A 25,354-nucleotide genomic window follows, 5' to 3' on the forward strand; every position below is an offset into this window, starting at 1 on the left:
TGTCAGCCAATACAATCTACCTTGATCTCCCGATACTGGCTCTTCTGGATGAATATGAGAACTCAATATATTCTTTAAAGTTCTGAATATCTATATTCTGATAAAGTAAGTATCTTTTCAAGGACTGGATGTTTTAAACACACTGAATATGGGAGATTGTTATTTTGTGGCAGCACTGTCACAGATCTTCAACATTCCACACCTATTAAAAATTCTAGCCAATGAAAACTCCAAAGGCTTTGGCATATGTATGGTTGTGATAGCATACTTCTCTATTTATGTTTAATTATTTTCTGCATTATTTGAAGTCAAAAGAAAAGTTTCCAATCTATATAACTGCAAATGTGATTGCTATCAAAGGGCAGTGAGACCTAGGAAAATGCACATTCACAAAAAATCATCACAATTTCTTTTTCTGGAAAAGTTTTATTTTATTTCTGTAAAATTAGTCCTCTTAAGGATCTTTAGCTTACTTTTTCAGATTGGTCCAAGTATTCTGATGAATAGTGAAGTAGAAAGTATTGTTTTATGAAATTAGTTGTAAAAACACAAAAGGCATGCTATTCCTTGAAGGTAGAAAGAGTTCAGATATAAAATAAAAAGTGTAAAAGGTAAAATATATGCAACTGAATATTCATGGAAAAATAGATGATTCATCCAAATATTCTGTAAAAAAATCTTAAATTCATCTTCCCATGTGGAAAGTTATATGCATACAAATTATGTTGTGTAATGAGTGTCTTCCTTTAGTGTTTGGTCATTTTTGAAAAATATTAGCTTTATTTTAAAAGATAGTTAAACTTTCAACGTCTGCTATTTCAAAGAGCCCTCAAAATGTAAAAAAAAAAAAAAAAAAAAATTCCTGTTAACCAAAATAAGAGAAAACAATTTCTAATCAAATCATTCTAAATAAGTACCCTAGAATTTATGCCCTAGTAATTCTCCTTACATTAAATCCAAACAAATTTGCAAAAAGAAAGTAGTAGAAAGGCCAATTGTGTGTGTGTACGCACGTGTGCGAGAGAGAGAGAGAGAGAGAGAGAGAGAGAGAGAGAGAGAGAGAGAGAGAGAGAGAGAGAGAGAGAGAGAGAACAGTCAAGATATTATCTCAAAGTATTGTCTTATATGTCCTTACTATATTTTCCTGTTATATGGCCTAGACTGGATGGGGGTTATTTCCACTTGATCAAACTAGTAGTTCAACATTTTATTTTCCAACCTTTTAACTAACACAAAATATAGTAATACAGATACCAACTGCTGTCCATTAAGGCTGTGTGACACATACACCAAGCCATGGTCTTCAATAAATATGAAAATATGAAAGTGCTCTAGTCCCAGTCAAAGTTTAGATTTATCTTTTTCTTTTCCTGAAGTAGTTAGGACAAAGATAATCTGATGACTCGTTGCTAAGCTGCTTTCTTGCCTTTGTGCCATAAAAAAATTAAAACAAGTCCAGCACTTCTTTTAAAACTTGAGGTTCATAACTATGCCTATGTAAAAACTAAATGTTGCAAAATTTTAAAAACAATACATCTGTCCTAACTGCTTAATCCTTCGGTCAAAACTCCTATTGCCCACTAACTCCCCAGTAACTCTCAAATTTGTAGTTTCCATGACTACTGTATCAAAAGATACTTATTAACTTCATTGTACCATATGGGTTAGAGGTTCTAAGAAATAAAGACAAGAAATTTTAATTCCACCACTGGTTACTGTTAGTTATTCTCATTCTTCACGTTTTGGGCCCACACACTGGAAGTATTGGGCATTTCAGCAGGTGGGGTTCCCGGGTGGTTTGTTTTATTTATTCCTGGAGAGGACAGCTGAGAAGGTGTTACAGTACACAGGGGAGTCCGCTTCAGTTTGATCACTCGAGCAGGGGTGGGTTTCTTTTCTGACAGGGAAGCTTGCACTGGAGATGTATGTGTTTCACCATTTTCTGCACTTCCAGTTCCACAGGGTGTCTGTGAATTCACAGCCAATGAAATGCCAGGGTCAGGTACAGTTTTTGACACTGTATGGCATCGAACTAAATGACTGCCACTACTGGGCCGCTTAATTGTCAGCTGGGAAGAGGTTTTTGAAGTATTAGATGTAACCACCTTTACTGAAGCAGAATTCTTGACTTTGATATGTGTGCTTGTCGAAGGACCCAAAAATCTAATGGGTTTAGGTCCTGCTTTACAGTTCACACCATCCTCTTCCTCTTCATTCAAGGCTATCAAGCGCCTGTAAATATAAAGGACTGTCATTTTCAAGATTTTAAACACCCCACAGGAGTGAATTAATGTCTCCAAAGTTAATCTTCAGGCTAAACAGAAAGGTTTCTTTCAAGCCCCAAAATTTTTAAAAACTGGTGAAGCTAATGTCCTGTATAAAACCAAACACACTAGACGAAGTTAGCAATCTCATAAATAGCTTTGTCATCACTTCTATAAGAAATGTTGTTCTGAATGACAAACCTCAAATGATAAACAACTGAATTATGAACCTGGCATAAGGGAAAAAAGAGGCTTCTCAGTTCAGTTGAAAGAACTATAAAATATATCACTACATACCTGAAACAGGATTTGATCCTCAATTGAACCAAACCCGTGGTATAGTGAGACTTTAACAGAATCACACATTATGGTGAGTCAGAGATGGGAAGGGCCTTAAAAAACATTTGAAAATCACTGAAGAAGCAATACAGTATAAAGTAGAGAACATTAGACTCAGGTCAAGAGAAAACTGAGTTCAATTTCCGATCTCTGATACAGACAAGATCTATAACCATAGGCAAATCATTTCACATCTCACAGCCTTCGTTTCCACATGTGTAAAATGTGTAACATCCAGACTACTGCCTTTAGGACTGTTGTGAGGAGAGAGCTTCATAAATTTTGGAGCGCTACATAAAGAGCAGCAATTATCAGTCCAATTTGCAGATGAGGAAACCAAGATTCAAAGAGGCCATATGACTCATCCTTGACCAGTTCAGTGGCTGAGCTATAAGTACTGCTCAGAATCTTTCTTTTGTACATTTTCCACTACACAATGATACTCAGGGAAATATCAGGCAAGTTTGGGAAAAATAACAAACTAAGAATGCATTTTATCAGAAAACCAAAAGTGGAACAAAAGCAAGACCAAAAAGGTGGAAAACAGCCACTATTAAAATGCTTAGTCTTCATAACTTTCTTTTATATTGACTTTTTCTTCCCCTTCTTTTAGAAATATATTTTACTCCCTTCCTATATATGAAACAACTGCTTTATCCAATATCAGATCAAACCTCTAAATCTTTCCCCCTTCAACTAAATTTACTAAACTATAAACTTTTTAAGAGCAAAGACTGTGTCTTAACTCTCTATATACCCAAGCCTAGGATAGTAATCTGCACAAAATAGGCATATAATTGTTGCTATACTGTATTTATTATATTTAAACAAAATTAGCTTCTAAAACACAAGAGAATAAAGAATAAACTGTTATCTGGAAATGTCAGGAATGAATTTAGCTAGCTAAATATTTTGGTTAATAAAATTACCACAGATCACAAATGAACTGGAAAAACTGGAAATCAGAAAATATTAAAATATAATTAACACTAAAACTATGACAAATATAACAAAGTATTTTGATGACCAGCAGATTCATCACTATGAATTGGTCAGAGGTTAAAAGAATCCCAGTGAATGGAATACTTGGATACAGCATAATATGCATTCACCCTAAAATTTAGCCCTGTTGACTTTATTTTTACCTATCTACACTGCAAATTTCATTATTTTGTCCTTACCAGAGGAGGAGAACCTGAGGCCTTGAGGTCACATATACCCCTCTAGGTCCTTAGGTGTGGCCCTTTGACTGAATCCAGGCTTCACAGAACAAATCCCTTTAATGGAAAGATTTGTTCTGTAAAACTTGTATTCAGTCAAAAGGCCACACCCAAAGAGGGTGCATGTGGCCTTCTAGGTTTTTGGGTGCAGTCTTTTGATGGATAGCCCTCCCTATCCCAGCACACCCTGATGACAGGTGGCACTCCCTACCTCCCTAGGCACCCCTTCCCACTCTGGGATAACTCTGTTGTTAGAGAATATTTTCCAATCCCAATACTGCCTTTCTCTAACTTTCACCTGCAAGTCCCAAGTTCTTCCCTGTGGGGTCAAATCCCTCTACCATAGGAAGACAGAGAGGGTAGCCTTAAGCTCCATGCTTGTCCTCTCATCAGGCTGTTTCCACAAGGACTGGGCCCTCAGTCTGGACAATGTCTCTCCAGCAACATTCTGTGAACTCCCCCAGGTCTCAGTCTTTATATAAGACTAATGCAAAGTCCCTTTGTATTACCCTGACCCTCACCCCACTAAGCCAACTAAGTAAATGTGAAGGGGATGAAATATCTGAAGTTTCTGTGGAGCCAATATTTCCTGAGGACAAGAAGGAGCTCCCAGTTCCCCTCTTTATAAAGGCATTCTTCTTTTTGCTTTTTCTGAGGGTTCTCTTCCTCTCTCACTTCCTTCCCTCCCCCCTCTTTCCATCTTCCCCTTCCTCCAATACCCAACCCCTCTACACAAAGCTTTTTTTAGGAATCATAAACTTGTAGACTGGCTGTGTGTGACCCTGGGCAAGCATTTAATCTCTCAAGGCTCTAAGCAACTCTCTAAGATGCTAAGTTATCCATGTGTGGATTGATGCATAGGGAGGAAGGGGTTTCCTCACCTGGGAGTTCCCTTTGTTGTTGTTTGGTTGTTATGAGTTACATCCAACTCTTTGTTACCCCATTTGAGGTTTTCTTAACAAAGATATTGGAGTGTCTGCCATTCCTTCTCCAACTCATTTTACAGATGAGGAAACTGAGGCAAACAGGGTGAAGTAACTTACCCAAAGTCAAACAGCAAGTCTGAGGCTGGATTTGAACTAAGGAAGATGAGTCTTTTTTACTTCAGGCCCAACACTCTATCACAGACATTGCACCACCTAAGTGCTGCTTGGTCAATAATAATAAACAGGATTTATATAGTACTTCAAGATTTGCAAAGCACTTTACCAAGATCATCTCATCGGATCCTCTCTGAAAAGTAAGTGCTATTATTAACTCCTCTTTCATAGCTGAAGAAACTGAGGCAGACAAAGGTCAAGTGACACAGGATTACACAGATACTAAGGATCTGAGACGGGATTTGAACTTTGGTCTTTGTCTCCAGGCCCATTGCACCCAGCTGTCTAAGCAGCTGCAAGTCAATGAAATGGGGTCAAATTTTGTTCAATCAAAATAAATCCAAATGAATGTGACATGATATAGGTAACTTAGTAATAAACACCAAAAATTCTGAAATATAATGAGGGAAAAAATTTTATTTGTCATGTCAGAACTTATCTGAAGAGAAGCAATGATGGCTTTCTCTTTTTAAATAAACAACAAAAATATAGATCCCTGACCAAGATAGTGAAGAGTAATCAATAAATCAAATACCTTTTTCTAATTGGAGCCATGTGACGAAAATTTCCCTGTATAGGTCGCTCTTCAAGAGTCCAGCATTCTATCAATTCCTGTGGAACACGCCAGTAGCTAACACCTACAGTGCAAAAGAAAACATCAGAAGGAGATGCTATATTAAAATATTCAGCACCAAAAAGCCATATAAGATCAAGTAGAACTATTCATTTTACACATTCTACTATAACAGAAGCACAAATATATGAACATAAATCTCACAACAGATTTACAACCAAATCATTAAGGAGAGGAAGGGTGGCACAACAGAAAGAACACTGGATCGGAATTATGAGAATTTAGGTTCAAATTCCACCTTTGACATTGAGCAACCTTGAACAGGTCACTTGCCCTTTCTAGGCCTCAGTTTACTGGACAAAATGAGGAAGCTGAGCTAGAGGGTCTTTAAGGCCCTTTCCATTAAAGGGACTTTCATAAGTTACTAATTATCAATCCCTGTCTAAAAGGGAAATACTGTAAGTGTTATTTTACCGTTATCACTGAAGAAAAAGGACAGGAATTCAGCATACAACATGTAGCCTCTATGAAAATACTTGAATATTTTCTAAGAGTAAGGAATATGAGACATACTATGGCAGAGAAGATAAAAGAGCTGGCCTCAAAATTTGGCACATATTGCCTGTAGGACACTAGGTAAACTCTCTAAGATTATACATTACACAAAAGTGCCAACTCCATTAATAGAGAACATTTCCTCATTCAGAAGTTCTGTAGAACAATGAAAATGCAGTTCTAGTTTCTTTCCCCAGGGAATATCAATTAAAAATAGCTCTTCAAAAGGTATACATAGAATCCCCCTTTTTTCTTCTATCACCTACATACAATTAGAAAGCACACAAGTGGGCAAGAAGAACCACTAACACATTTGTTCCATTTCTATGGGCATACATGTAAGAGTTAAGATTTTATTATATATTGTAAAGATAGTAAGTTCCTTTTGTTCATTAATGAGTCCCCTTGATCAGCCCACTGCTTCCCAATTGTTAAAAGGAGAAACTACGGTGGGATCCTTTTTAGAATTCTTAATCCTAAGTGCTCAAACAGGATGAACAAATAGTTCTCAAAAGAACTGCAAACTAGGAACAATCAAGGATTATTCTAAATCATCAATAGTAAGAGCAAGTGCAAATCACACTAACTCTGAAGTTTTACTTCACACATATCCAGTTGGTAAAGATAATAAAACATAGGAACAGTCAATGAAGATAAGCATACTAATACACTGTTGGAGCTATGGACTGATCCAACCATTATAGAAAGCAATTAGAATTTCTGCTTTTAAAAAGGACTAAAATGTCAGTACCCTTTGACCCAAAGATCCTATTAGTAGGCACAAATCCCAAAGAGGTCAAAAACTGAAAGAAAACTAAATAAACTTTTAAATATTCATAGTAGCACTTTCTCTAGAGACAAAGAAGTGGAAATAGATTCCCATAAATTGGAGAATGCTTAAAAAAATACAAGAATGTAATGTCATATTTATTGCACAATAAAAAATGATAAATATGAAGAATTCAGAGAAACATGGGAAGATATATATGAACTGATACATAGTAAAGTAAGCAGTTTAGTAAAGTAAGCAGAACCAGAAAAATTACGAACAACAACTACAACAATGGAAAGAACAAAAAAAAAGGAAACTAAACACTGTGCAATTATGACCACACTTGGCCCAGGAGAAATGAGGAAATGCTCCTTCTGCCCTTCTTTGCAGAGCTGAAGAACTAAGGATGTGAAATACTATAAACAGCAAGACTTGGTTGATGTGTTGGTCTATTTTGTTCAATTTTTTCCCTCTTTGTTATAACAGATGCTTTGCTAGGTAGGAGAGAAGGAAGGTCATATTTGGAAACAAGTAAATTCAAAAACAAAATGTATCAATTAAAATTAATTTTTTTATGAATCCCCTTAAAAAACAATCTAATTTCAAAAATATGTTTTACAAATTGGAATGTGTCATTAAAATGTTAACTGGCTTTGGATCACATTCTCTAGATTCAACTACATAGGATTTTTTCTCCCTTTTTCAAATTATTATCTTCTTTGAACTGAATTTTAAGCATACTTCTAGACCCACAGTTGGTACTCAAAAAACAAATTGTTGCATTGAACTGAACAATAAGGTAATAAAAGTAGGTTACAACTAGCAACGCATGACACATGGCCTTATAACTAAACCACATCAGTATACTATCCTGAACAGTCTCACAATTTCTTGCTGGACACATTCAGAGAACTTCCCTAACAGAAGCACCAGACTATTAAAATACACTTTGTGGTTCTAAATTTAACTGCTACTATGGGGAAAAAAATTATTGATATCATACCTTCACCTTCCCAAGTATCAAATGCATCCATCATCTTCTTCAATTCGGCTACTGAATAGTAGCTCCAAATGTACTGAACATTATTTCCAGCCTCTCTAGAAATATTTTTAAAGGTAAGAAAAATAGTACATTTAATATACTGTATTAATATCAGCCTACATTTTACATCTGTATCTACTTTAGTGGTTCCCTACAAGGGGCTGAAGAATTAGTGGGAAAAGCCCTTAAATCAGTATATATACCAAAGCATTATTATCATTTTGGTCATTATACAGTGCCAACAAAATATGAATTATAAACAATGAGTTCCTGAGTGAAGACATGAATGATTCAGTAACCCTTCTATGAATGTTAATAATGCCATAGTCTCATATCTGATATCAAAAGAAAAAACCCCTAAAAACTTTCATGTCATAATTCTTTAAAACATGCCTTCATGGAAGATACAAAGGCAAGATGGGAGAGTAGCAGGAAGAAGTACAATAAGTTCTGCTGTCCCCTTTTCCCCCCAAGAAAAAAACCTTTCAGACAGACTTAGAAAATGCACCTGACTGAATCCTGATGGGGAAATCCAAGACAAAGTCACAGTGAGTCATATTCCAGACCAGGCTGGCATAGAGACACAGCCAAAGACTTCTGCAGACGGGATGGGATATGACCAGGAGTCATGCAGAACATTCTAGCACCCCAGCAAAGACTGTGAACCAGGACAAGAAGAGGTGCCAGGACAAGAAGAAGTGTACTGGGGCACTAAGATCAGGACAGGTGTGAAAAGGCAACTTTGTTGCCCACTACTCAGTTCCTAGTCCCAGATGAAGGGCAGAATGACAAGGGTACCTACGTCCACTCCCTCCAACTCCCAACAATCTTAAACACTATATACTAAAACATTAGTAAGTTCAGAAGCAAGTAGCAGCAATGGTGCTCAGACCCCAGAAGCCAAGCAGGGACTCAGTGGAATAACCAAGGTAGGAATCCCCGAACAGAGAGAAGCTTGCAGTTCTATCACTCTGAACCAGCAAAAGCTTCCCAGCTGGCTGACAATGGCTGAGTCCAGCACCAATATTCTGTTGCTCAGACCCAAACCCAGGTCAAAAACGCAGAGCTCAGATCAGGTGGAGTGACAATCAGACGATGCCCTGGAACAGATCTTTTTTGGGAAAACCAACAGCTTGCAAGTTCCCAGCCTGTTCTTGAGATCCTGAAACAATGTAACACTAAATAACCTAAGAAAGCAGCCAGAGAACCAGCTCAAACCTTCCACCCAGAAGTGCCACAGAGCTGCACTGTAACATCAAGTCCAAAGTCAGGAAGTAGTCTGGAATAATGAGCAAAGAAAAAGAAAATCCCACGATAAAAAGTTATTATGATCATAGGGACACTGATGCAAACCCAGAAGAAAAAAATGACTCCAAAACATCTACAAATAAAGCCTTATTAAAAAAAAATACAGCTTGGGCACAAATTCAACTAGAATTCCCTAAAGAAATGAAGCAAGAGTTTTATTTTGTATTTTAAAAGAGTTAAAGTACCTTTATTAATGAAATGAGATTAGAGGTAAAAACTGGAAAAGAAAGAGCACTGTGGAAGAGGATTAGAAAAAGAATTAATAGCTTGGTCCAAGAAGTACAAAACCTTGCTCAAGCAATAAAGTCCCTGAAAATCAGAATGGACCAAACAGAAGTCAACAGCACTATGAGGCAATAAAAAATGTTAAAATAAAGTAAAAAAAACTGGAAAAAAAATAGAAGAAAACATAGGGTATCTCATGGTAAAAATAAATGACGTGGAAAACTGATTGAGGAAACAAACTTCCTGAATGCCATGATAAAAACAAGAACCTAGACATCTTATTTCAAGAAATCCTAAAAAGAAAACTGCCCAGATCTCTTAGAGCCAGAGGACTAAGTGAAAATAAAAGGAATCCACCAGTTACTTCCTGAAATAAATTCCCCAAAATGAAAACTCCCAGGAATGTTAGACAAAATCAAGAGGTTTTAGGTCAAAGAAAAAAACAATACTGAAAGCAGCCAGAACAAAAGATGTCATGTAGCCACAATGAGAATCACACATAATTTAGCAGTTTACAGAAAACCATAAAGAAGGCAAAGGACACACAGGCCTACAGCAAAAAATTACCCAACAAAACTAAATATAATCTACAAGGGGAAAAAAAATGAACTTTTTAATGACATAGAGCATTTCCAGGTATTCCTGATGAAAAGAAAGAAACTTTGAAGAAACCTTGTAGAAACTTTGAAGTTCAAACACAGGTGTTAAGAGAAACATGGAAAGGTAAAAGTGAATAAATATCATAAGAGATTAAACAAGAATAAACTTCCTACATTTTAATATGGGGAGATGATATAGATGTTCCCTGTGAACCCTATCATCATCAAAGGTCACAGAGGGAGTCTAATTAGACAGAAGGCTTGGAAGTGGTTCTATTATGTGCTGAAGATATTAAAAGAATAGAATGGGAGGGAGGGAAAGAATACACTTGGTGGAGGCAGGGGAAAGAAATTAGTTTAGGGAACATTCTCTCATATAACCAGGATATGCAAGTAGACATCTATTCAAAAGAGGATGAGGGAGCAGAAGGGGAGAGGCTGATACTTGAACCTCATTCTCATCTGAACTAGTCAAAGGAGGGATTGAAAACATGCAGTTGGAGACAGAAATACATTTCACTCAGCAGAAAAATAGGAGGGAAAGGGGAGAAGGTAGAAAGGAGAAGTAGAGGCAGCATAGACTCAGAAAGTGATTAGTCCTAAGCAAAACAAATCACAAAAATGTACAAAAGTATTCATAGGTTTTTGAGCTAGCAAAGAATAGCAATCTGAGGGGATGCCTATAAACTGGGAAATAATTATTGTATATAAATGCAACAGAATGTTATTATGCTTTAAGAAACTATGAAAGAGATGGTTTCTCAGAAACCTATGAAGACTTACATGTAGTAGTGCAGAGTATAGTGAACAGAACCAGGAGAAAAATGTATACAAAGATGAGAATATGGTAAAGACAAACAAGTTAAAAAGAATTAGGAACAAAAGGGTAATGACCAACTACAATTCCAGAAGAGTAATGATGGAACATGCTACAATGTAAAGAAGTCAGAAAGAAGAAAAAGAGAGAGTGTGTGTGTGTGTGTGTGTGTGTGTGTGTGTGTGTGTAGACATGGTCAAATGGAAACTTGTTTTGTATGACTACATATACTGATAAAAAAGGGGCTTTGCTTTTCTTTCATTCTCAATGTAGTGGAGAGACGGGGTGGCAGAGAAGATGGATCCTTACTGATTAAAAAAATTAGTAATATTTTAAAAATCCAAATAAAACTACTCTTCACAAATGGGTGTGTTAACCCAGGCCAGTAACTGCTGCTACTGGGGAAGACTGAAGCTGGTGGATCACTATAGCATGAAAGTTCTGAGCTATAGTGGGCTAAGCCAATCAGGTGTAGATATATAGCACAGCACCACTAGTGTGATTCCTTGAGAGAGGGGGGGGGCATCAGACTACCTAGGGAGCAATGGCGTGGCAGCAGAAATGGCCTAAGTCTGAGCTCCTGTCCTGATCAGAAGCAGGATCGAGTCCCTGGGTGGCTGCTGCATTTCCAGTGTGACCCACATAGGGAGAAAAAAGGTGGAGGGGAGGGAGGAAGGAAAAGAGGAAAGGAAGAAGGAAGGGAGGGAAGGAGACATTCATCCAAAAGGATCTGGCTCACTTCTAGTTATTTGTTCGTTCAAAAACCCCAAAAATATTGGATAAAATTGTAAAGTACCTTATTCCTTTTCCCATAAAATACATTTGTAAAATGGATTTTTTGCATTTTTAGTCACAGAAATCTCAATACTCAAACAAGCTGGATGCAGAACCAGATTTAAGGTTGAAAATTTTTTACCAATCCAACCAGACTTCTAATTTCCCAAAGTGACAGTTCCAGAAACTTCATTAAATTTCTCAGTATAATAAGCAAAAATGGTTTCTATACACTGAATAATGTCTCATACGTACAGGTATTAAGTGGGTTAAGATGCTGTATAATAAGACAAAAATTCATTTAAAAGTATTATTGAATTCAAGTACTTTTTTGGTCACCCTGTGTTTTTTCAAGAGATGTCACCAAAAGTATACTACCAACATTTGGGAATATATGAAAATAAAATTTATATTTAAAAAATGATCTTCATATGTGAAAAGGCTAAGAAACTGATAGGACTGAGTAAAGTGAAAACTTCACATTGTTTTAGAATATACATAGAAAAATCAAGAAATCTTTCAAGTTAATTTTTCAAAACTTATTTCAAGGGCAATTAAGAGAGACTGAAGTGTCACTGCATACCTTAATGGGGAAAAAAATAATGAATATTTACAAAATACTTAACCATAATGCCACCCCCATCCCCTGACATATACCACTGGATTAAAAAAAATACAAGATAATACCTGTTCACAAAGGGCTTGTGACTTAGTTAAAGGTCCCTTTAGGCCTATGGTTTCATTAACCCCCTCTACCATTGCAGACTAGCAACTTTTTCATAATTTAGAGTCTTAGGGCATTAAGGGATTAAGTGACTTTCATAGGATTCACAAGTAATATGTGACAGACAGGACTCCCACCCAGGTCTTCCCTAACCAGATTTTCTTGACTCAAAACTAGCCCTCTACATATTATGCTACACTACCTTTAACTGTATTAGCTCTAAGGGATTTGCTAAGCAAATCAGGAATACAGACAATAAAGGGGTTGAATTGGTCAAAAGAGATCACAGGGGTCCCTATACTGGCACTGAGGGCAGGACTCTGTTGCACTGCCCATATTCAGATTGAAGTCACAACACTGGGAATCAGTCTCAGAGTTAAGAAGAGCACTAGCATATCAGAGCTTGTGGCTACAGGGGAGCAGGGACCCTGGTCATGTTTCCAGGACAGAAAAGAGTGCTTATGGTAACACACAGACCAGAGCACAGGCCAGGAGAGTAGTTAAAAAAACACGCCTCTCCTTAGATCATACCATCTTGGAAGAACTGAAAACTCACAGACCCCCTCCCCCCCGAAGCAGTTCTGGAAACATCTACACAAAAAACCTGAAGCTTGGGACAGTGCCCCTGCCACCCAGGAGCAGAGCCCAACATTAACATAAAAGCAAAAGTTAAGAAAGAGGCTGGAAAAATGAACAAACAGCAAAAAATGATCCTGACCATAAAGAGTTACTATCTTGACAAGGAAGATCAAAACACAAACCCAAAAAAAGACAACAAAGTCAAAACTGCTATATTCAAAGCTTCAAAGAAAAATGTAAACTGGTCTCAGGCTCAAAAAGAATTCCTAGAAGAGCTCAAAAATAAGTTTTAAAAATCAAATGGGAGAGGCAAAGGAAAAACTGGGAAAAGAAATTACAGTGATGCAAGAAATCATGAAGAAATACATGAAGTAAAAGAGGCAAAAGAAAATCACACCTTAAAAAACAAAATAGGCCTAAGGGTAAAGGAGGTAAAAAAATCTAATGAAGAGAAGAACTCCTTAAAAAGCAGAATAGGTCAAATGGAAAAGGAGGTACAAAAGCAGAAGCTTAATGATTCCATGAAACAAAAAGAAACGATAAAACAAAATCAAAAGAATGAAAAAACAGAAGACAATGTGAAATATCCCTTCAGAAAAACAACTGACCTGGAAAACAGATTGAAGAGAAATAATTTAAGAATTATTGGGCTACCTGAAAACCATGACCAAAAAACAAAAAAAGAGCCTAGACATCATCTTTCAAGAAATTATCAAGGAAAAGTGTCCTAATAATCTAGAACCAAAGTGTAAAACAGAAATTGAAATACTCCATTGATCACCTCACTCAGTTAGTTATAGAAATCTATCTTATCCTTCAAGAAAATAGAAGGGAAAGAGGTTAAGGAAGGGGAGGAGGCTGACAGAAGGAAGGGAGGACTGGGGAGGTGATAGAAGCAAAACACTTTTGAGGATGGAAAGGGTGAAAGGAGAGAGAGAATAGAATTACACAGGAGGGGAAATAAGATGAATGGAAATACAGTTTGTAATCATAACTGTGAAAAAAATTTTACAGCAAGTTTCTCTGGTAAAGGCCTCATTTCTCAAATATATAGATAACCTAATTCAAATTTATAAAAATAAGAGTCATTCCCCAATTGATAAATGGTCAAAGGATATGAACAGGCAGTTTTCAGATGAAGTAAATGAAGTTATCTATAATCATATAAAAAAATACTCTGAATCACAATTGATTAGAGAACTGCAAAAAATTCTGAGGTACCACTCCACACCTATAAGATTAGCTAATATGACAGAAAAGGAAAATGACAAATGTTGGAGGAGATGCAGGAAAATTGAGATATTAATTTACTGTTGTAGGAGTTGTGAATTGATTCAACCATTCTGTAAAGCAATTTGGAACTATGCTCAAAGGCCTATAAAACCACGCATACCCTTTGACACAGCAATACCACTACTAGGTCTGTATCCCAAAGAGATAAAAACGCAAAATGGAAAAATAATTATGTGTACAAAAATATCATAGCAGCTCTTATAGAGGTGGCAAATAATTGGAAATTGAGGGGGTGCCCATGAATTGGGGAATGGCTAAACAAGTTGTGGTAAATGATTATGATGGAATACTATTCTTCTGTAAGAAATGACGCGCAGGATGCTCTCAGAAAAGACTTACACGAACTGGTGAAACGAGCAGAGCCAGGAGAACATTGTATATAGTAATAATACTGTACCACAATCAACTGGGAATAACTTGGCTTTTCTCAGCAATATAGTGATCCAAGATATTCCAAAGGACTTATGATGAAAAACGCTATCCATCTCCAGAGAAAAAACTGACAGAGTTTGAATGCATTTTGAAGCACACTTTAAAATTTTTCTTGTTTGGTTGTATTTTTTTCTTTTTTACTCTGTATTTTCTTTCAAAAAGAGACTAATATAGAAATGTGTTTTGCATAAATGAACATGTGTAAACTATTATCAAATTGCTTGCCTTCTCAATGTGGGGGAAGGGAGAGAATTTGAAACAAAAATTTAAAAAACAACAACAAATGTTAAAATTGTTTTTACAAGTAATTGCGGGGGAAAATTAAATAACTGTTAAAAAATCTACTAGGTAAAATGGAAGATATGAAACATAGGTAAAAGTTCTTATTTTCATGAAGCTTACAATCTAGAAGAGGGACATAATGCCCAAAGTAAAGTGGATGGAGAACTGGATTTGGAACGGAATTCAAATCATGGCTCTGCTAGTTAGATGACTTTGGACAAGTCATTTAACCACCTTGGGCCTTGGTTTCCTCATCTGTAAAATAAGGAACTAGAAGACCTCTAAGATCACTGCTAGCTATAAATTTATGATACCGTGATTTGATTAACACAAACATAGATAACCATAATATACAACATTAGATGACAAATACATCAGAGTTGCAAACAAGTGCTATTTAAGGTTCCAGGGGGAAGATTCAGAACCGAAACAGTAGTAAAATTAGGGAGGCATCACAGAAGGTGTCATTTGAGCTGTATTCTAAAGGATGGGTAAGAATTCAATGGACTAAGAAAGAAGGGGGAGCATTTGAGACCAATGGAACAGTGTGAGCAAAGACACAGACATGGAGAGGAGGAGAGACTATATGAGTTAGGGTGGGTTGCAGTGTATGTGAAGAGGAATACTATGACATAATGCAGTACCAGATTACAGATGCCCTTTAAAGACAAAAATAGATCTGAACTCTATTCAGAAGGCAAGAAGAATTCAAAGAATTTTTACCAGAAGAGTAATATCAGAATAAGATATAAAAAATATTATTCTGATCACATATATTAGATCTGAAGGATGACTGGGAGGGGAGGAAAATAGGAGTTGACAGACCTAATATAAGGAGACTATAAAAAGTCCACAGGGTTGGCAATGAGGGTCTATAATAGGGTTGAAGCAACAGGAAATAGAAAAAAAGATATAGATGCCAAATGTGCTACAAAGGTAGAATTGACAGAATTTCGTAACTAACTACATATGAGAAGTATGAAAGGGAAAAGTTAAAAGATAACCTTAAGGCTTCAAACAGGACAGACATTGAACAATGGTGCCATAAGCAGAATGAGTAAAGTTGGAGAAGAAACAAATTTAGATGGATAGATAAGCCTGATCTTGGACATGTTGAGTTTGAGGGGTCCATGGGAATTCAGGTAGAGATTCCTGAAGGCAGCTGGAGATGTGGGTCTAAAGGTCACAGAAAGAGTTAATAAGAGAAATACAGATTTGAGAGTCATCTACATAGGAATAACAGTGGATACTATAAATTGAATGAAATTATCAGTAGAGAGAATGCAAAGGAAGAAGAGAAGGGGGTCAAGGGCAGATCCTTAAAGAACATCCATATTAAAGCATTTGGCATGAGGATAAAAGTCCTGCTTGAAGGGAGATTAAAAAGGAGCAGGTAACTTAAGAAAAACTCTCCTACTCAAATTTTTTCTATAGTCAGCTAAAGGAGAGTTGAGATTATCTAGATTTCATGCGACCTTCTTAAGATAAAACTCGTAACAATCACCACTCTTAATTTCTTCATCTTTTGGAAGGGTTAGATGATCTGAGGCCTCTTTTCCCTCTGTTCGTTGTGATAACGTGATTCCCAAAAACATAAAATATAAGGCTAATGACAAAGCACTTGCAAAAAAAAAAAATTACATCAATATAACTGCTCTTCATTTACAAACATTTCTTAAAATATCCAAAACACCTACCCCACACTACAAACTCCTTTAATTTAAATACAGAATTCTTAAATGTTTTTCGTGGTTCTGGTAAAAATACAAACTTTATATAGTCTGATATCATTTACAGTCACACAATGCTGTTTTTTTTGGTAACATACATTGAAAGTATTTAATGTTAGATGAACTTTGCTTTTTTTCAAAATCAAATCTGTACTTACCTTTTATAAATGCTACGAATTCTTCCTCCGAGCTGTTTATCAATTGCATCAGTTCCATCTGCTTTTGTGGCATATACACCAATAATTCTACTCTCACAGCTTGCACCAGATGTGCTGAGATAGTGTAGAACCCAAACAGTAGGTTTGTTGCAGGCTAACCCATAAGAATCACAGAAGTCTGTCAAAGCCTAGAACAGAAATCAGAAAATCGGAATTTAATTCAGTGAGAATGATTTTACCATACTGACTTTTCTCTTTGAAAGCAATATGGTAGAGTTAAAAGGCTACTGTACTTGGAGTTAACAGAGACCTGGGGCTAAATGCAACTTCCAACACTTAAAGCTGAATGTAATGTGGATATCCCACAGCCTAACCCACTTAAGTTCTGAACTTCAGAGCTTAAAGAATTCCAACAGCCTTAGCTTCCACAATAACAGAGATTACAGGAATGAGCTACAGTGCTAGGCTGTCTACATTTTTTTAAAAAATGTTAATGTGTTCATATCTTGTTAATCTAAACCATACTGAAAGTTCCTGGACCAAGTGTCGTGTGTGTGTGTGTGTGTGCTCCTGTGTGTCTCTATGTGCAGAAAGAAACACACAGATATACATACATACACACACACGCATGTGCATAACACATGGTCCAGATAGATAGTCTTCTATAGTTCCCAATAGAGTACTATCAATGCAGTAAACATGAAATAAACGTGTACTATACGAATGTGGGTATAATAATTTCTTTCTTGATTATCAGTTAAGAACAAAAGCATCACAGAATATAAATCTTAAAGTTCAAGAAGAATATCAAAAGATTATCTTTTCCAGCAATCAGCTTTCAAACAGGTAAGGTTTTTAATCCTCATTTTACAGAAGAAGCAACTGATGTCCACAGAGATTAATTCATTTACCTAAATCAATTCCTATAATAAATTCAGTAGCAAAACAAGAACAGCCAATAAGAAGGTCCAAGAAGGTTGGTTAAAAGACACTCAGTTGTCCTTCCTGAGTATTATGACCTGAGATCTCCTATAGCATTCCTTCAACTTCATCATACTATAGTGATGGACTATTAGCTTAAAGTCTCTGAAACAAGCGCTAAGTAAAGTAGACTAAACAAATTAATCTAACTCAATTTTAATTGGTACCAAATGCCTATTAAAATGTGTAACATCTACTACTGGAGTGAAAGGCAACTAACAAAGCTGAGTCGTATTAAGTGCTAAAAACATGGTCATAAAAAGCATATTGTAAAAAAAAAAAACTTTAATGGTCATAAAATGACATTAATCCTCATATTTACAAATTGTTACCTTCACTAAATTTGGTATAATTTAGTGTTTTTTTCAATATGGCAATTCTCCTAACATAAAGGCCAATTATGGTAAAGAGACCACCCCTTCACATGCCACAATACATCACTGTTAATTTATAAAAAAATACAGTAGCAGCCAGAACATTCCTAAAATGAAGTAATTAAGGAATACTGTATCCTTAATGAGGAAAAAAATCATACATATATAGATATACGTGTGTGTGTGTGTGTGTGTGTGTGTGTGTGTGTGTGTGTGTGTGTGTGTATATAAATAATTTGAATATTAACCTCTTTCAAACTCAAAAGGAAACACATTAACCTTATGAGAGGTCCCAAGGAACAATAACAGGTTTTTATGCTTTTTGTTAGAGTGGTTATTTTGATCCAATGCATAAAACATAAATTAATTCTTGCTTCTGAAATTAGAAAAATGAAACATCTTTACAATTTTTATATAAAACATGCAATTGAAAATATGTGCTTTTATTGTTTTATGCTGACTGATATGAGTTAATAAATACTTTAAAAGAAACTTAAGAAAATGCCAAGACCTTTTTAAGTTCTATATTTGACCTTAAAGCATATGTCTCCATTTCATTGGCCAAGTGGTCAGATAAACTGTAAGGATAAGGGATGCCAAAGTAATCAGCCTCCTCCTGCAGAGCAATTCGGGTTTGCTCATCTTTAGGGATCCGAACTTCCCCATGAAGATAATCCAAAAGATATTTAAACAGATTTCCATCACGATCAATAAGACAAGCTCCTAGAAACATATATAATACAAAAAATTATTAGACACATAAATTAGACCTTCAACAAAATTCCGCCAAGCCAAATCTTTACCTAACCAGTCCATGGACCTTTCATGATCATTTGCTGCTTACACTATATTTCTTAATGGGTACTTTCTACAAAAAGCTTTTTTCCTACTTTCACCTGATCATTATTTCACCTAGGAAAAAAACTTAAAAGACTCACAAAATCTTATGGGTAAAATCCCTCTCTTTCTAATGATAAGAAAACTCAGGGCAAAGGGAGAAGAAATCTACTTGCAAGTTCACCAACTAAGTTAAGTAACAAAGTTGGGGCTAGAACTCAGGTCTCTGAACTTTCTTGACATGACTGTTTATAAAATATACTTGCAAATAAAAAGCTTCAATGTAAATCACAGTAATCGATAGATCACTTATCTAGAAACAGGAATAGCAAATACACAGTCCCCAGTTTAAAAATGGGTTTTATATTTATAGTTCATGTGTAAGTCAGTTGCTTGATGTGGTGGTACTGCAACTCAGCTAGATTACGGGTTAAAAAGACTTGTGAGCTGGCCTGGGAAACTAAGCACTTTTTATAACATTGTTTCTATGGAAAAATGCATTACAAGTTTCAGCCTGGTACTTGGGACACAGAATACATTTCACCACCACATCCAGCAAAAGAAGCCTCTAGTTGCTGCTGTTCTACAAGGGAAGTGGTCCCTCATACTAGATAGAGAAGGAAAGATAAAAGAATAAATGATAGTTTTCAAGCACAATTGGGAAGGAAGAATCTTCTCTAGCCATACGGCAGGGACAGAGTTACCCCCTATCTCATGGACAAGAGACCTACTATGGTAATGATTTATATGCAAGGGACATTTTATGCTAGGTACTAAAATATCTCAAGGAACATCTGACGTCTGTATTTCAAATTTAAGTCCAGTCCCTGTTGTTGCTTAAACTGAAAAATACAGACAATAACAAGCCAAACATTGCTTCTAAATATTATACAGTTTAACAGACCAACAAAAAGAAAATTCTTTTTCCTCACCAATCTACCCCAATTTTGGAATACTCCTTTCTAGTAGTGACTTAAAAAACAGTAAAACAGCAGCATTTTGGAGGACATATGGTAAGAGGGGAGGTTTCAGTCTCCCTGATGTTGTCTATTAACTGGAATCCTATCTTCTTCCTAACTTAGCACTCTAGGCCTGAGCTACTGGCATGGAGTGACAGCTTTGTGGAGGGTTTTATGATCTTTTCCCAGCTGTCATTCAGCTGGAAAAGTAATTTCTTTAGACTTCACTGGCATTAGCACCAGGAATACCTCTACTCTTCAGAATTATCCAAATCTTCTGATCTTACAGGAAACATGAAACAGGTTCTATGGGCCCCAAGGTGAATCAAAGGATGATTAAGAACAGCATCAGAGCCCTGGAACTGTGCTCTTTAAAGTTTTCTTCTGTATCCAGCAGTAAATTCTGCATCTTTCTATTCTTCTGGATACATCACTGTATTGAAATGTTTCCTCAGGCATACTTCAGATCACGTAACAAGACTATGTAAAAATTCTAACACTAATTCTACACTTACATTAGTTGCTCTTTGTCAGTTGTACGTCAGACAGCTGCTCTCTCCACAGAAATAAGCGCTCTACTGTGAAGAACACAGGGAGAGACTAATACATCTAATCATCCTAAATACCTTTATCCATGAAGTTGTTCTAATGCAAATTGAGTTTCCAAATAAAATTAATCACATTTTTAGATCTCTATTGGCCTTGATGCTTTCTCATTTCTTCCCTAACTGAGCCAAAGCAACACAGATTTTGGACATCGGCCTAGACCGAACAAAAAAAGGTGTACTTCTTTCATTTTTGTATAAAGTAACAAGAAAGAAAATACCAAATATTCTGTTCAATGACATCATTAACTAATATACTTATTATTATAAACTAGCATTTATATCTTTAAGGTTTGCAAAGCACTTTACAAATATTAACTAATTTTTAATCCTCATAACAACCCCAGGAGGTAGTTGCTATTATTATCCTTATTTAATAGGTAAGAAAACTGAGACAGAGAGTAGTTAAGTGACTTGCTCAGGACCACTAAGCTAAAAAGTGTCTGAAGCCGGATCTGAACTCAGGTCCTCCTGACTCCAGGCCCAGCACTCTATTCACTACACCATCTAATTTCAGAAAGTTGAAGAACAGTTAAACTGGAAACCCACTTTAATGAAGAATTATAACAATGTTTATAACTTTAATACATTTACCAGATTCATCCACCTTTAGAGGAAACCGTCCACTGAACATAGATGCAAGCATCGACTCCTTAAAGCGGCACAAGGACTCACGTCTGGCTGTATAAATACAGCCTCCCACATTAAGTCTGAGAATATCCAGCACCTCTTCTTCCTTGCTGCCTTCCATTGCTCCCACCAACTGTCCTAATTATTAGGCCACAGTATTATCCAAATCTGCAAAACAGTTGTGCTCATATGAATTTTTGTGAGTGAAAAAAAAAAGATACATACAACCACTATTTCCTATAATGCATGAGAAGCAATCTATTTCCAGGGTTTTAAAATTCACCTTAAGTGACAGCAACACTGAATTAAAGTGCTTTAACACATAAGATAGTTCAATGTATGCTAAAAGGTAAGGGCTTTTTAAAATTACTGATTCTTATACAAATATTTTCTGACTAAATGACTTAAATTATAAAACTAAACTGAAATAAAAATAATGAACTATGGAATTATTTTATTTTCAGATATATACTACAGTACAATAACTGAAAGTTAATCTTGACAGAATTAAGAGCTACCATTTCCATTTAATTTAATAAATACTTACTAAAGGCACTATGGCTAAAATTTTTTAAAAAACCAATCAATGAAACCAAGGATAGTTGATAAGTCTGCATGTGTCCAAAGAACTCAAGAAAGCCTTTCAACACATTGTGATGGACCCCTCCACCATGGCAGATTTATGGGACAACAGAAACAGACCCAGAACATAAAAGAAATGGATAAGCTACAATTTATATCAGTGGAAGAAGTACCTACATCCTATATCAATGAGATCACAGCTCCAGCGCAGTTTTGGACAATATACCACGGTTAAACACTGGAAATACAAAGATGAAAAACTACTTGGTCTGACTCAAGAGACTGAGGTCCCTATATTTTAACAGGTGAAGAGGAGAGTCAAACATAACTAAAAATAATTATACCAAAACTTACAATATAATTAAATGCATAAAAAAAAAAAAGCAGAGGTATGAGAGTTACAAAGCAGGACAATATAAGCTGGCAGAAGGGGAGACTCAGAAGTCTTCATAGAGAAGGTGGCACTTTACTCTCTTAGGAGAAAATTATTTCAATGGGTAGAAATATTTATGTTAGGAGAAGATGGAGGGCAAGACTAGATTGGGGAATGGAAAAAGCTCCACTTGGGGACAGTAAGTGGTATGAAATAAGGCTTTGAAGAAATCAACAGTCAGTTTTTCAAGAGTTTATTATTTGTTGAAAGAATTTAAACAAGAAAATATTCAGTTAAGTAGTTAATAATTGCTAATAAATGCTTAACAGATAAGGTTAACAGAGGTAATCGTAATTTAAATTTTATTAACTAAGGTCTTTTCTACTAAAACTCTACTTTGAGGCCTAGCTTCAACACATAAGTGACACTAGGTCATCAAAAACTATACCAATATTTTGCAAGCTTTGGCAAGTCCTACCAAGCTGGAAAGGCTTCAAATACGGACCCAGTGATGTCTATCTACGTCTGCGATAGAGGAATTAGCTTTATTACCAGAACTGGCTTATCACCAGATGGTTACCATCAGGTAATGAACACTTTCAGCCACAGCAACTAATGAAAAATTTTTTTTTCTGACTAGAAATTAGTGAGAGAATACTCACACCTCTCTTAAGTATTAAAGTAGGAAGAACCTAACCCTACACTTTTGTCACTTAAGATCAAAATTCTGAGTATGCTGGCAGCCAACACATCCTCCAAGTCCAAAAAGAATCTCTTTAAGTCTGCTTTATACTATACTGGCTGAACTTTGTAGATGGTGTTAAAAGAGATAACACTTAAAATCCATTTTTAAAAGGTTCAAATGCAAGAGGTCAATGAAATATCACCAACAGTAGTTAAATTTATAGGACCTAAAAAGTTTTTTGACAGAAATCATTCCTGGCACCAATAGTTAGATTACCAAAAATTAGGGACCAAATTTAAAATCTCTACTAAGAGGTTCAAAAGACAACCCTACTTTTTCTTACACTTTTTTTTGTTTAGTTAGAAATTGCTTTTGGACCTCATTCTAAGAAAAATCAAAGAGAAGCCTGAGGAATAACCACATGGATGGAGTAAGATCAGCTACACCACTATGTCCTAAATTTTTAAAAAAGGGAGAGGACCTGTGATGTCATTAGTACAGGAACCAGCTAAGAGAGGAATCACTACCAATCAATGCAGGTCAGCACTGACAGGTTGAGGCACAAGACAAGTATGTGTCAGGGGCAGAACCTGATCCCAAGTTTTCCTAGGTTCTAAACTGTACGTCCCCAGACACCCACCTAGCATAACTAACACACAGTCTGTCTGCGAGGAATGCACCCTTCCCCCAACTCCCCTGGCCGGCCACCCCTCCTCCCCTGCGCTCTCTCCCTTCCCCACAGTCCTCTGCAGCAGTCCGTCAGTTCTCTCTAGCTCAGGGTTTGTGAACTTCCTTGGGCGTTGTGTTTTTGTGTTTTGGATGACCATTTCAGTGTGCGTTTCTGTTATGATACTATTAGTTGTATTTTATGCATTTACAAATATTAATCAGCGGAGGGGGACGAAACACCCGCGTTCTAAGGTTCCCCCCTTACTTTCCAGGGGCCAGCTACCTTATGCATACAGTCTTTCCTCCACCTCTACCCCCCGGAGAAAGCAAGCTCCTGAGGGCAAGGGAAACTAATTCCTGTCGCTTAATATCTTCTGAGTGGCAATTGATAGCTTGAGTCCATCCCCAGAAGCTTCCCCACAGTGGAGTCCGTCCGTCCGTCCGTCCATCCATCCATCTGCCCATCAGTCGGACCAGCCACCAGCAGGCATTAAGCGCTCACTTTGTGCCACACGGGGGACGGAAATACAAAGAAACCATCCCCACGCGCAGGGGAGCTCGACTCCCTCACTCTCCCCAACCCACCGTGGGGATCGTCATTTCTAGCCCGTCCAAACCACCCTCGCGGGGCGGAGGAAACACCTCCGGCGTCCCGGTCCCAGCCGAGGCACCCCGCGGGGCGGCGGGGGGCCGAGGGGAGGGGGAGGAGTGGCGCTCGCGGACGGGGGCGGAGGAGGGGGCATTGTGCTGGCTCGCGCCCCCGCAATATGGGCGGGAGGGGCTGGCATTGGGAACTTTCCTGGCCACGCAGGGCTCCCGCAGACCTCCGGCCTGGGACTCGAGGGGACCCCTCACACACCTCAGCGCGCTACGGCCTCGCTCCCATCACCCATCCCGGAGTCCCCATCCGTCCTCTCCCCTCTTTCCCCTGCCCCCGTCGCCGCCCCAGTCTTCCTTACCTGCGTCCCCGCCTCTCCCGGGTCGCCTGCCCCGGCCCGGAACCGAGGCCCCCACCGGCTTCGGAACGGGGGCCCGAGCGGGCGTGGAGAGCTGAGCCGAGGCGGGGCAACCAGGGACTAGGCTTCCCTCCCTCCCCTACGCCGACCTCAGGCCGGCGGCACAAAGCCGGCCCAGACACGGAAGTGGAAGCGGCGGCGGCGGCGGCGGCTGCTTCGGCGGCGCCTCCTCCTCCTCCTCCTCCTCCTTCTACGACCTCCGGGCTGCGGGCTGCGCCCCCGTGCGGCCCCCGTGGGCCACTGCGGGCCGCCGAGGGCAGCCGCGTACAGGCAGGGGCGGGGACGGAGGCCGAAGTAGGAAGCCCCGCCCCCTGGCCGCGCGCCCGCCCCTCCCCCGTCCGAGCCGAGGCTGCCGGCGGGGCCGCGACCCCGGGCCGCGAGAAAGTCTATTGTAGGGAAGCTATGAAAGGGCGGAGAAGGAGCGCCCTGGGCCTCCCCGCCCCCTCATCCTGACCTCTCGGGCTCAGACGTGGCCCGCGTGGCACACAGGTGCATGCGAAGGCCCCGCCGTGACCTTGGCCCTGCCCTCTCGGGCTTTGTCCCCCGCGTTCCTCGGCCCCTCCCACAAAGTGCTCGGGCGGCCAACTGGTCCGGTCCGGTCCGGTCCGGTCTCCTGCAGCAGCATCTCCCACTCATCTCTTTGAAGTGGCTCCATTGCCGGGGAGCCTCGGGGTGACTCCACGCAGCTGAAGAACCCTTGGGTCACTAAGGTTCCGATCCGGAACGACCTCCGGGTCCTTCATCCTTCCCAGCGGGCCCCCTCGGGCCCCGGAGCGCCGAGGGAGTGAGAGGTAGCTGGGCTGGCGGCTCCCTCGTTCGCAGCCGAGGGCAGGGCCTCCCGGACAGCCTCGCTAAC

General features: G+C 38.3%; 1 protein-coding gene across 3 annotated transcripts; it reads right to left on the reverse strand.

The window, feature by feature from the left end:
• Positions 1–406: 406 nt before the first annotated feature.
• KCTD18 (potassium channel tetramerization domain containing 18) lies at positions 407–24,974 on the reverse strand. 3 transcript variants are annotated; one of them, XM_072612822.1, is made up of 8 exons: positions 24,442–24,696; positions 21,933–21,993; positions 21,138–21,341; positions 18,654–18,865; positions 16,788–16,975; positions 7,828–7,922; positions 5,459–5,561; positions 407–2,232 (listed from the first exon to the last, which is right to left on the reverse strand). In XM_072612822.1, the coding sequence occupies exons 3-8, from the start codon at positions 21,292–21,294 to the stop codon at positions 1,719–1,721; spliced, it is 1,269 nt and encodes a 422-aa protein (XP_072468923.1). In that variant the 5' UTR covers positions 21,295–21,341; positions 21,933–21,993; positions 24,442–24,696; the 3' UTR covers positions 407–1,718. The 3 variants fall into 3 exon arrangements, with proteins under 3 accessions (XP_072468923.1, XP_072468924.1, XP_072468922.1); XM_072612823.1 differs by lacking the exons at positions 21,933–21,993; positions 24,442–24,696 and adding an exon at positions 24,953–24,974; XM_072612821.1 differs by lacking the exon at positions 21,933–21,993 and having other exon boundaries at positions 24,442–24,603.
• Between the last annotated feature and the right edge of the window lie 380 nt (positions 24,975–25,354).

Source organism: Notamacropus eugenii, chromosome 5 (genome assembly GCF_028372415.1).
Source record: "Notamacropus eugenii isolate mMacEug1 chromosome 5, mMacEug1.pri_v2, whole genome shotgun sequence".
Taxonomy (NCBI): domain Eukaryota; kingdom Metazoa; phylum Chordata; class Mammalia; order Diprotodontia; family Macropodidae; genus Notamacropus; species Notamacropus eugenii.

What these genes read in the sequence shown, in the direction of transcription:
- KCTD18 (XM_072612823.1), bottom strand. Translation starts at nt 21,294, where the DNA reads ATGGAAGGCAGCAAGGAAGAAGAGGTGCTGGATATTCTCAGACTTAAT. An exon ending in TCTAAAGGTGGATGAATCTG is followed by an intron (nt 18,866 to 21,137) that starts GTAAATGTATTA and finishes ATATGTTTCTAG; the next exon opens with GAGCTTGTCTTATTGATCGT. An exon ending in ATGGCTCCAATTAGAAAAAG is followed by an intron (nt 2,233 to 5,458) that starts GTATTTGATTTA and finishes TTATATTTACAG; the next exon opens with GCGCTTGATAGCCTTGAATG.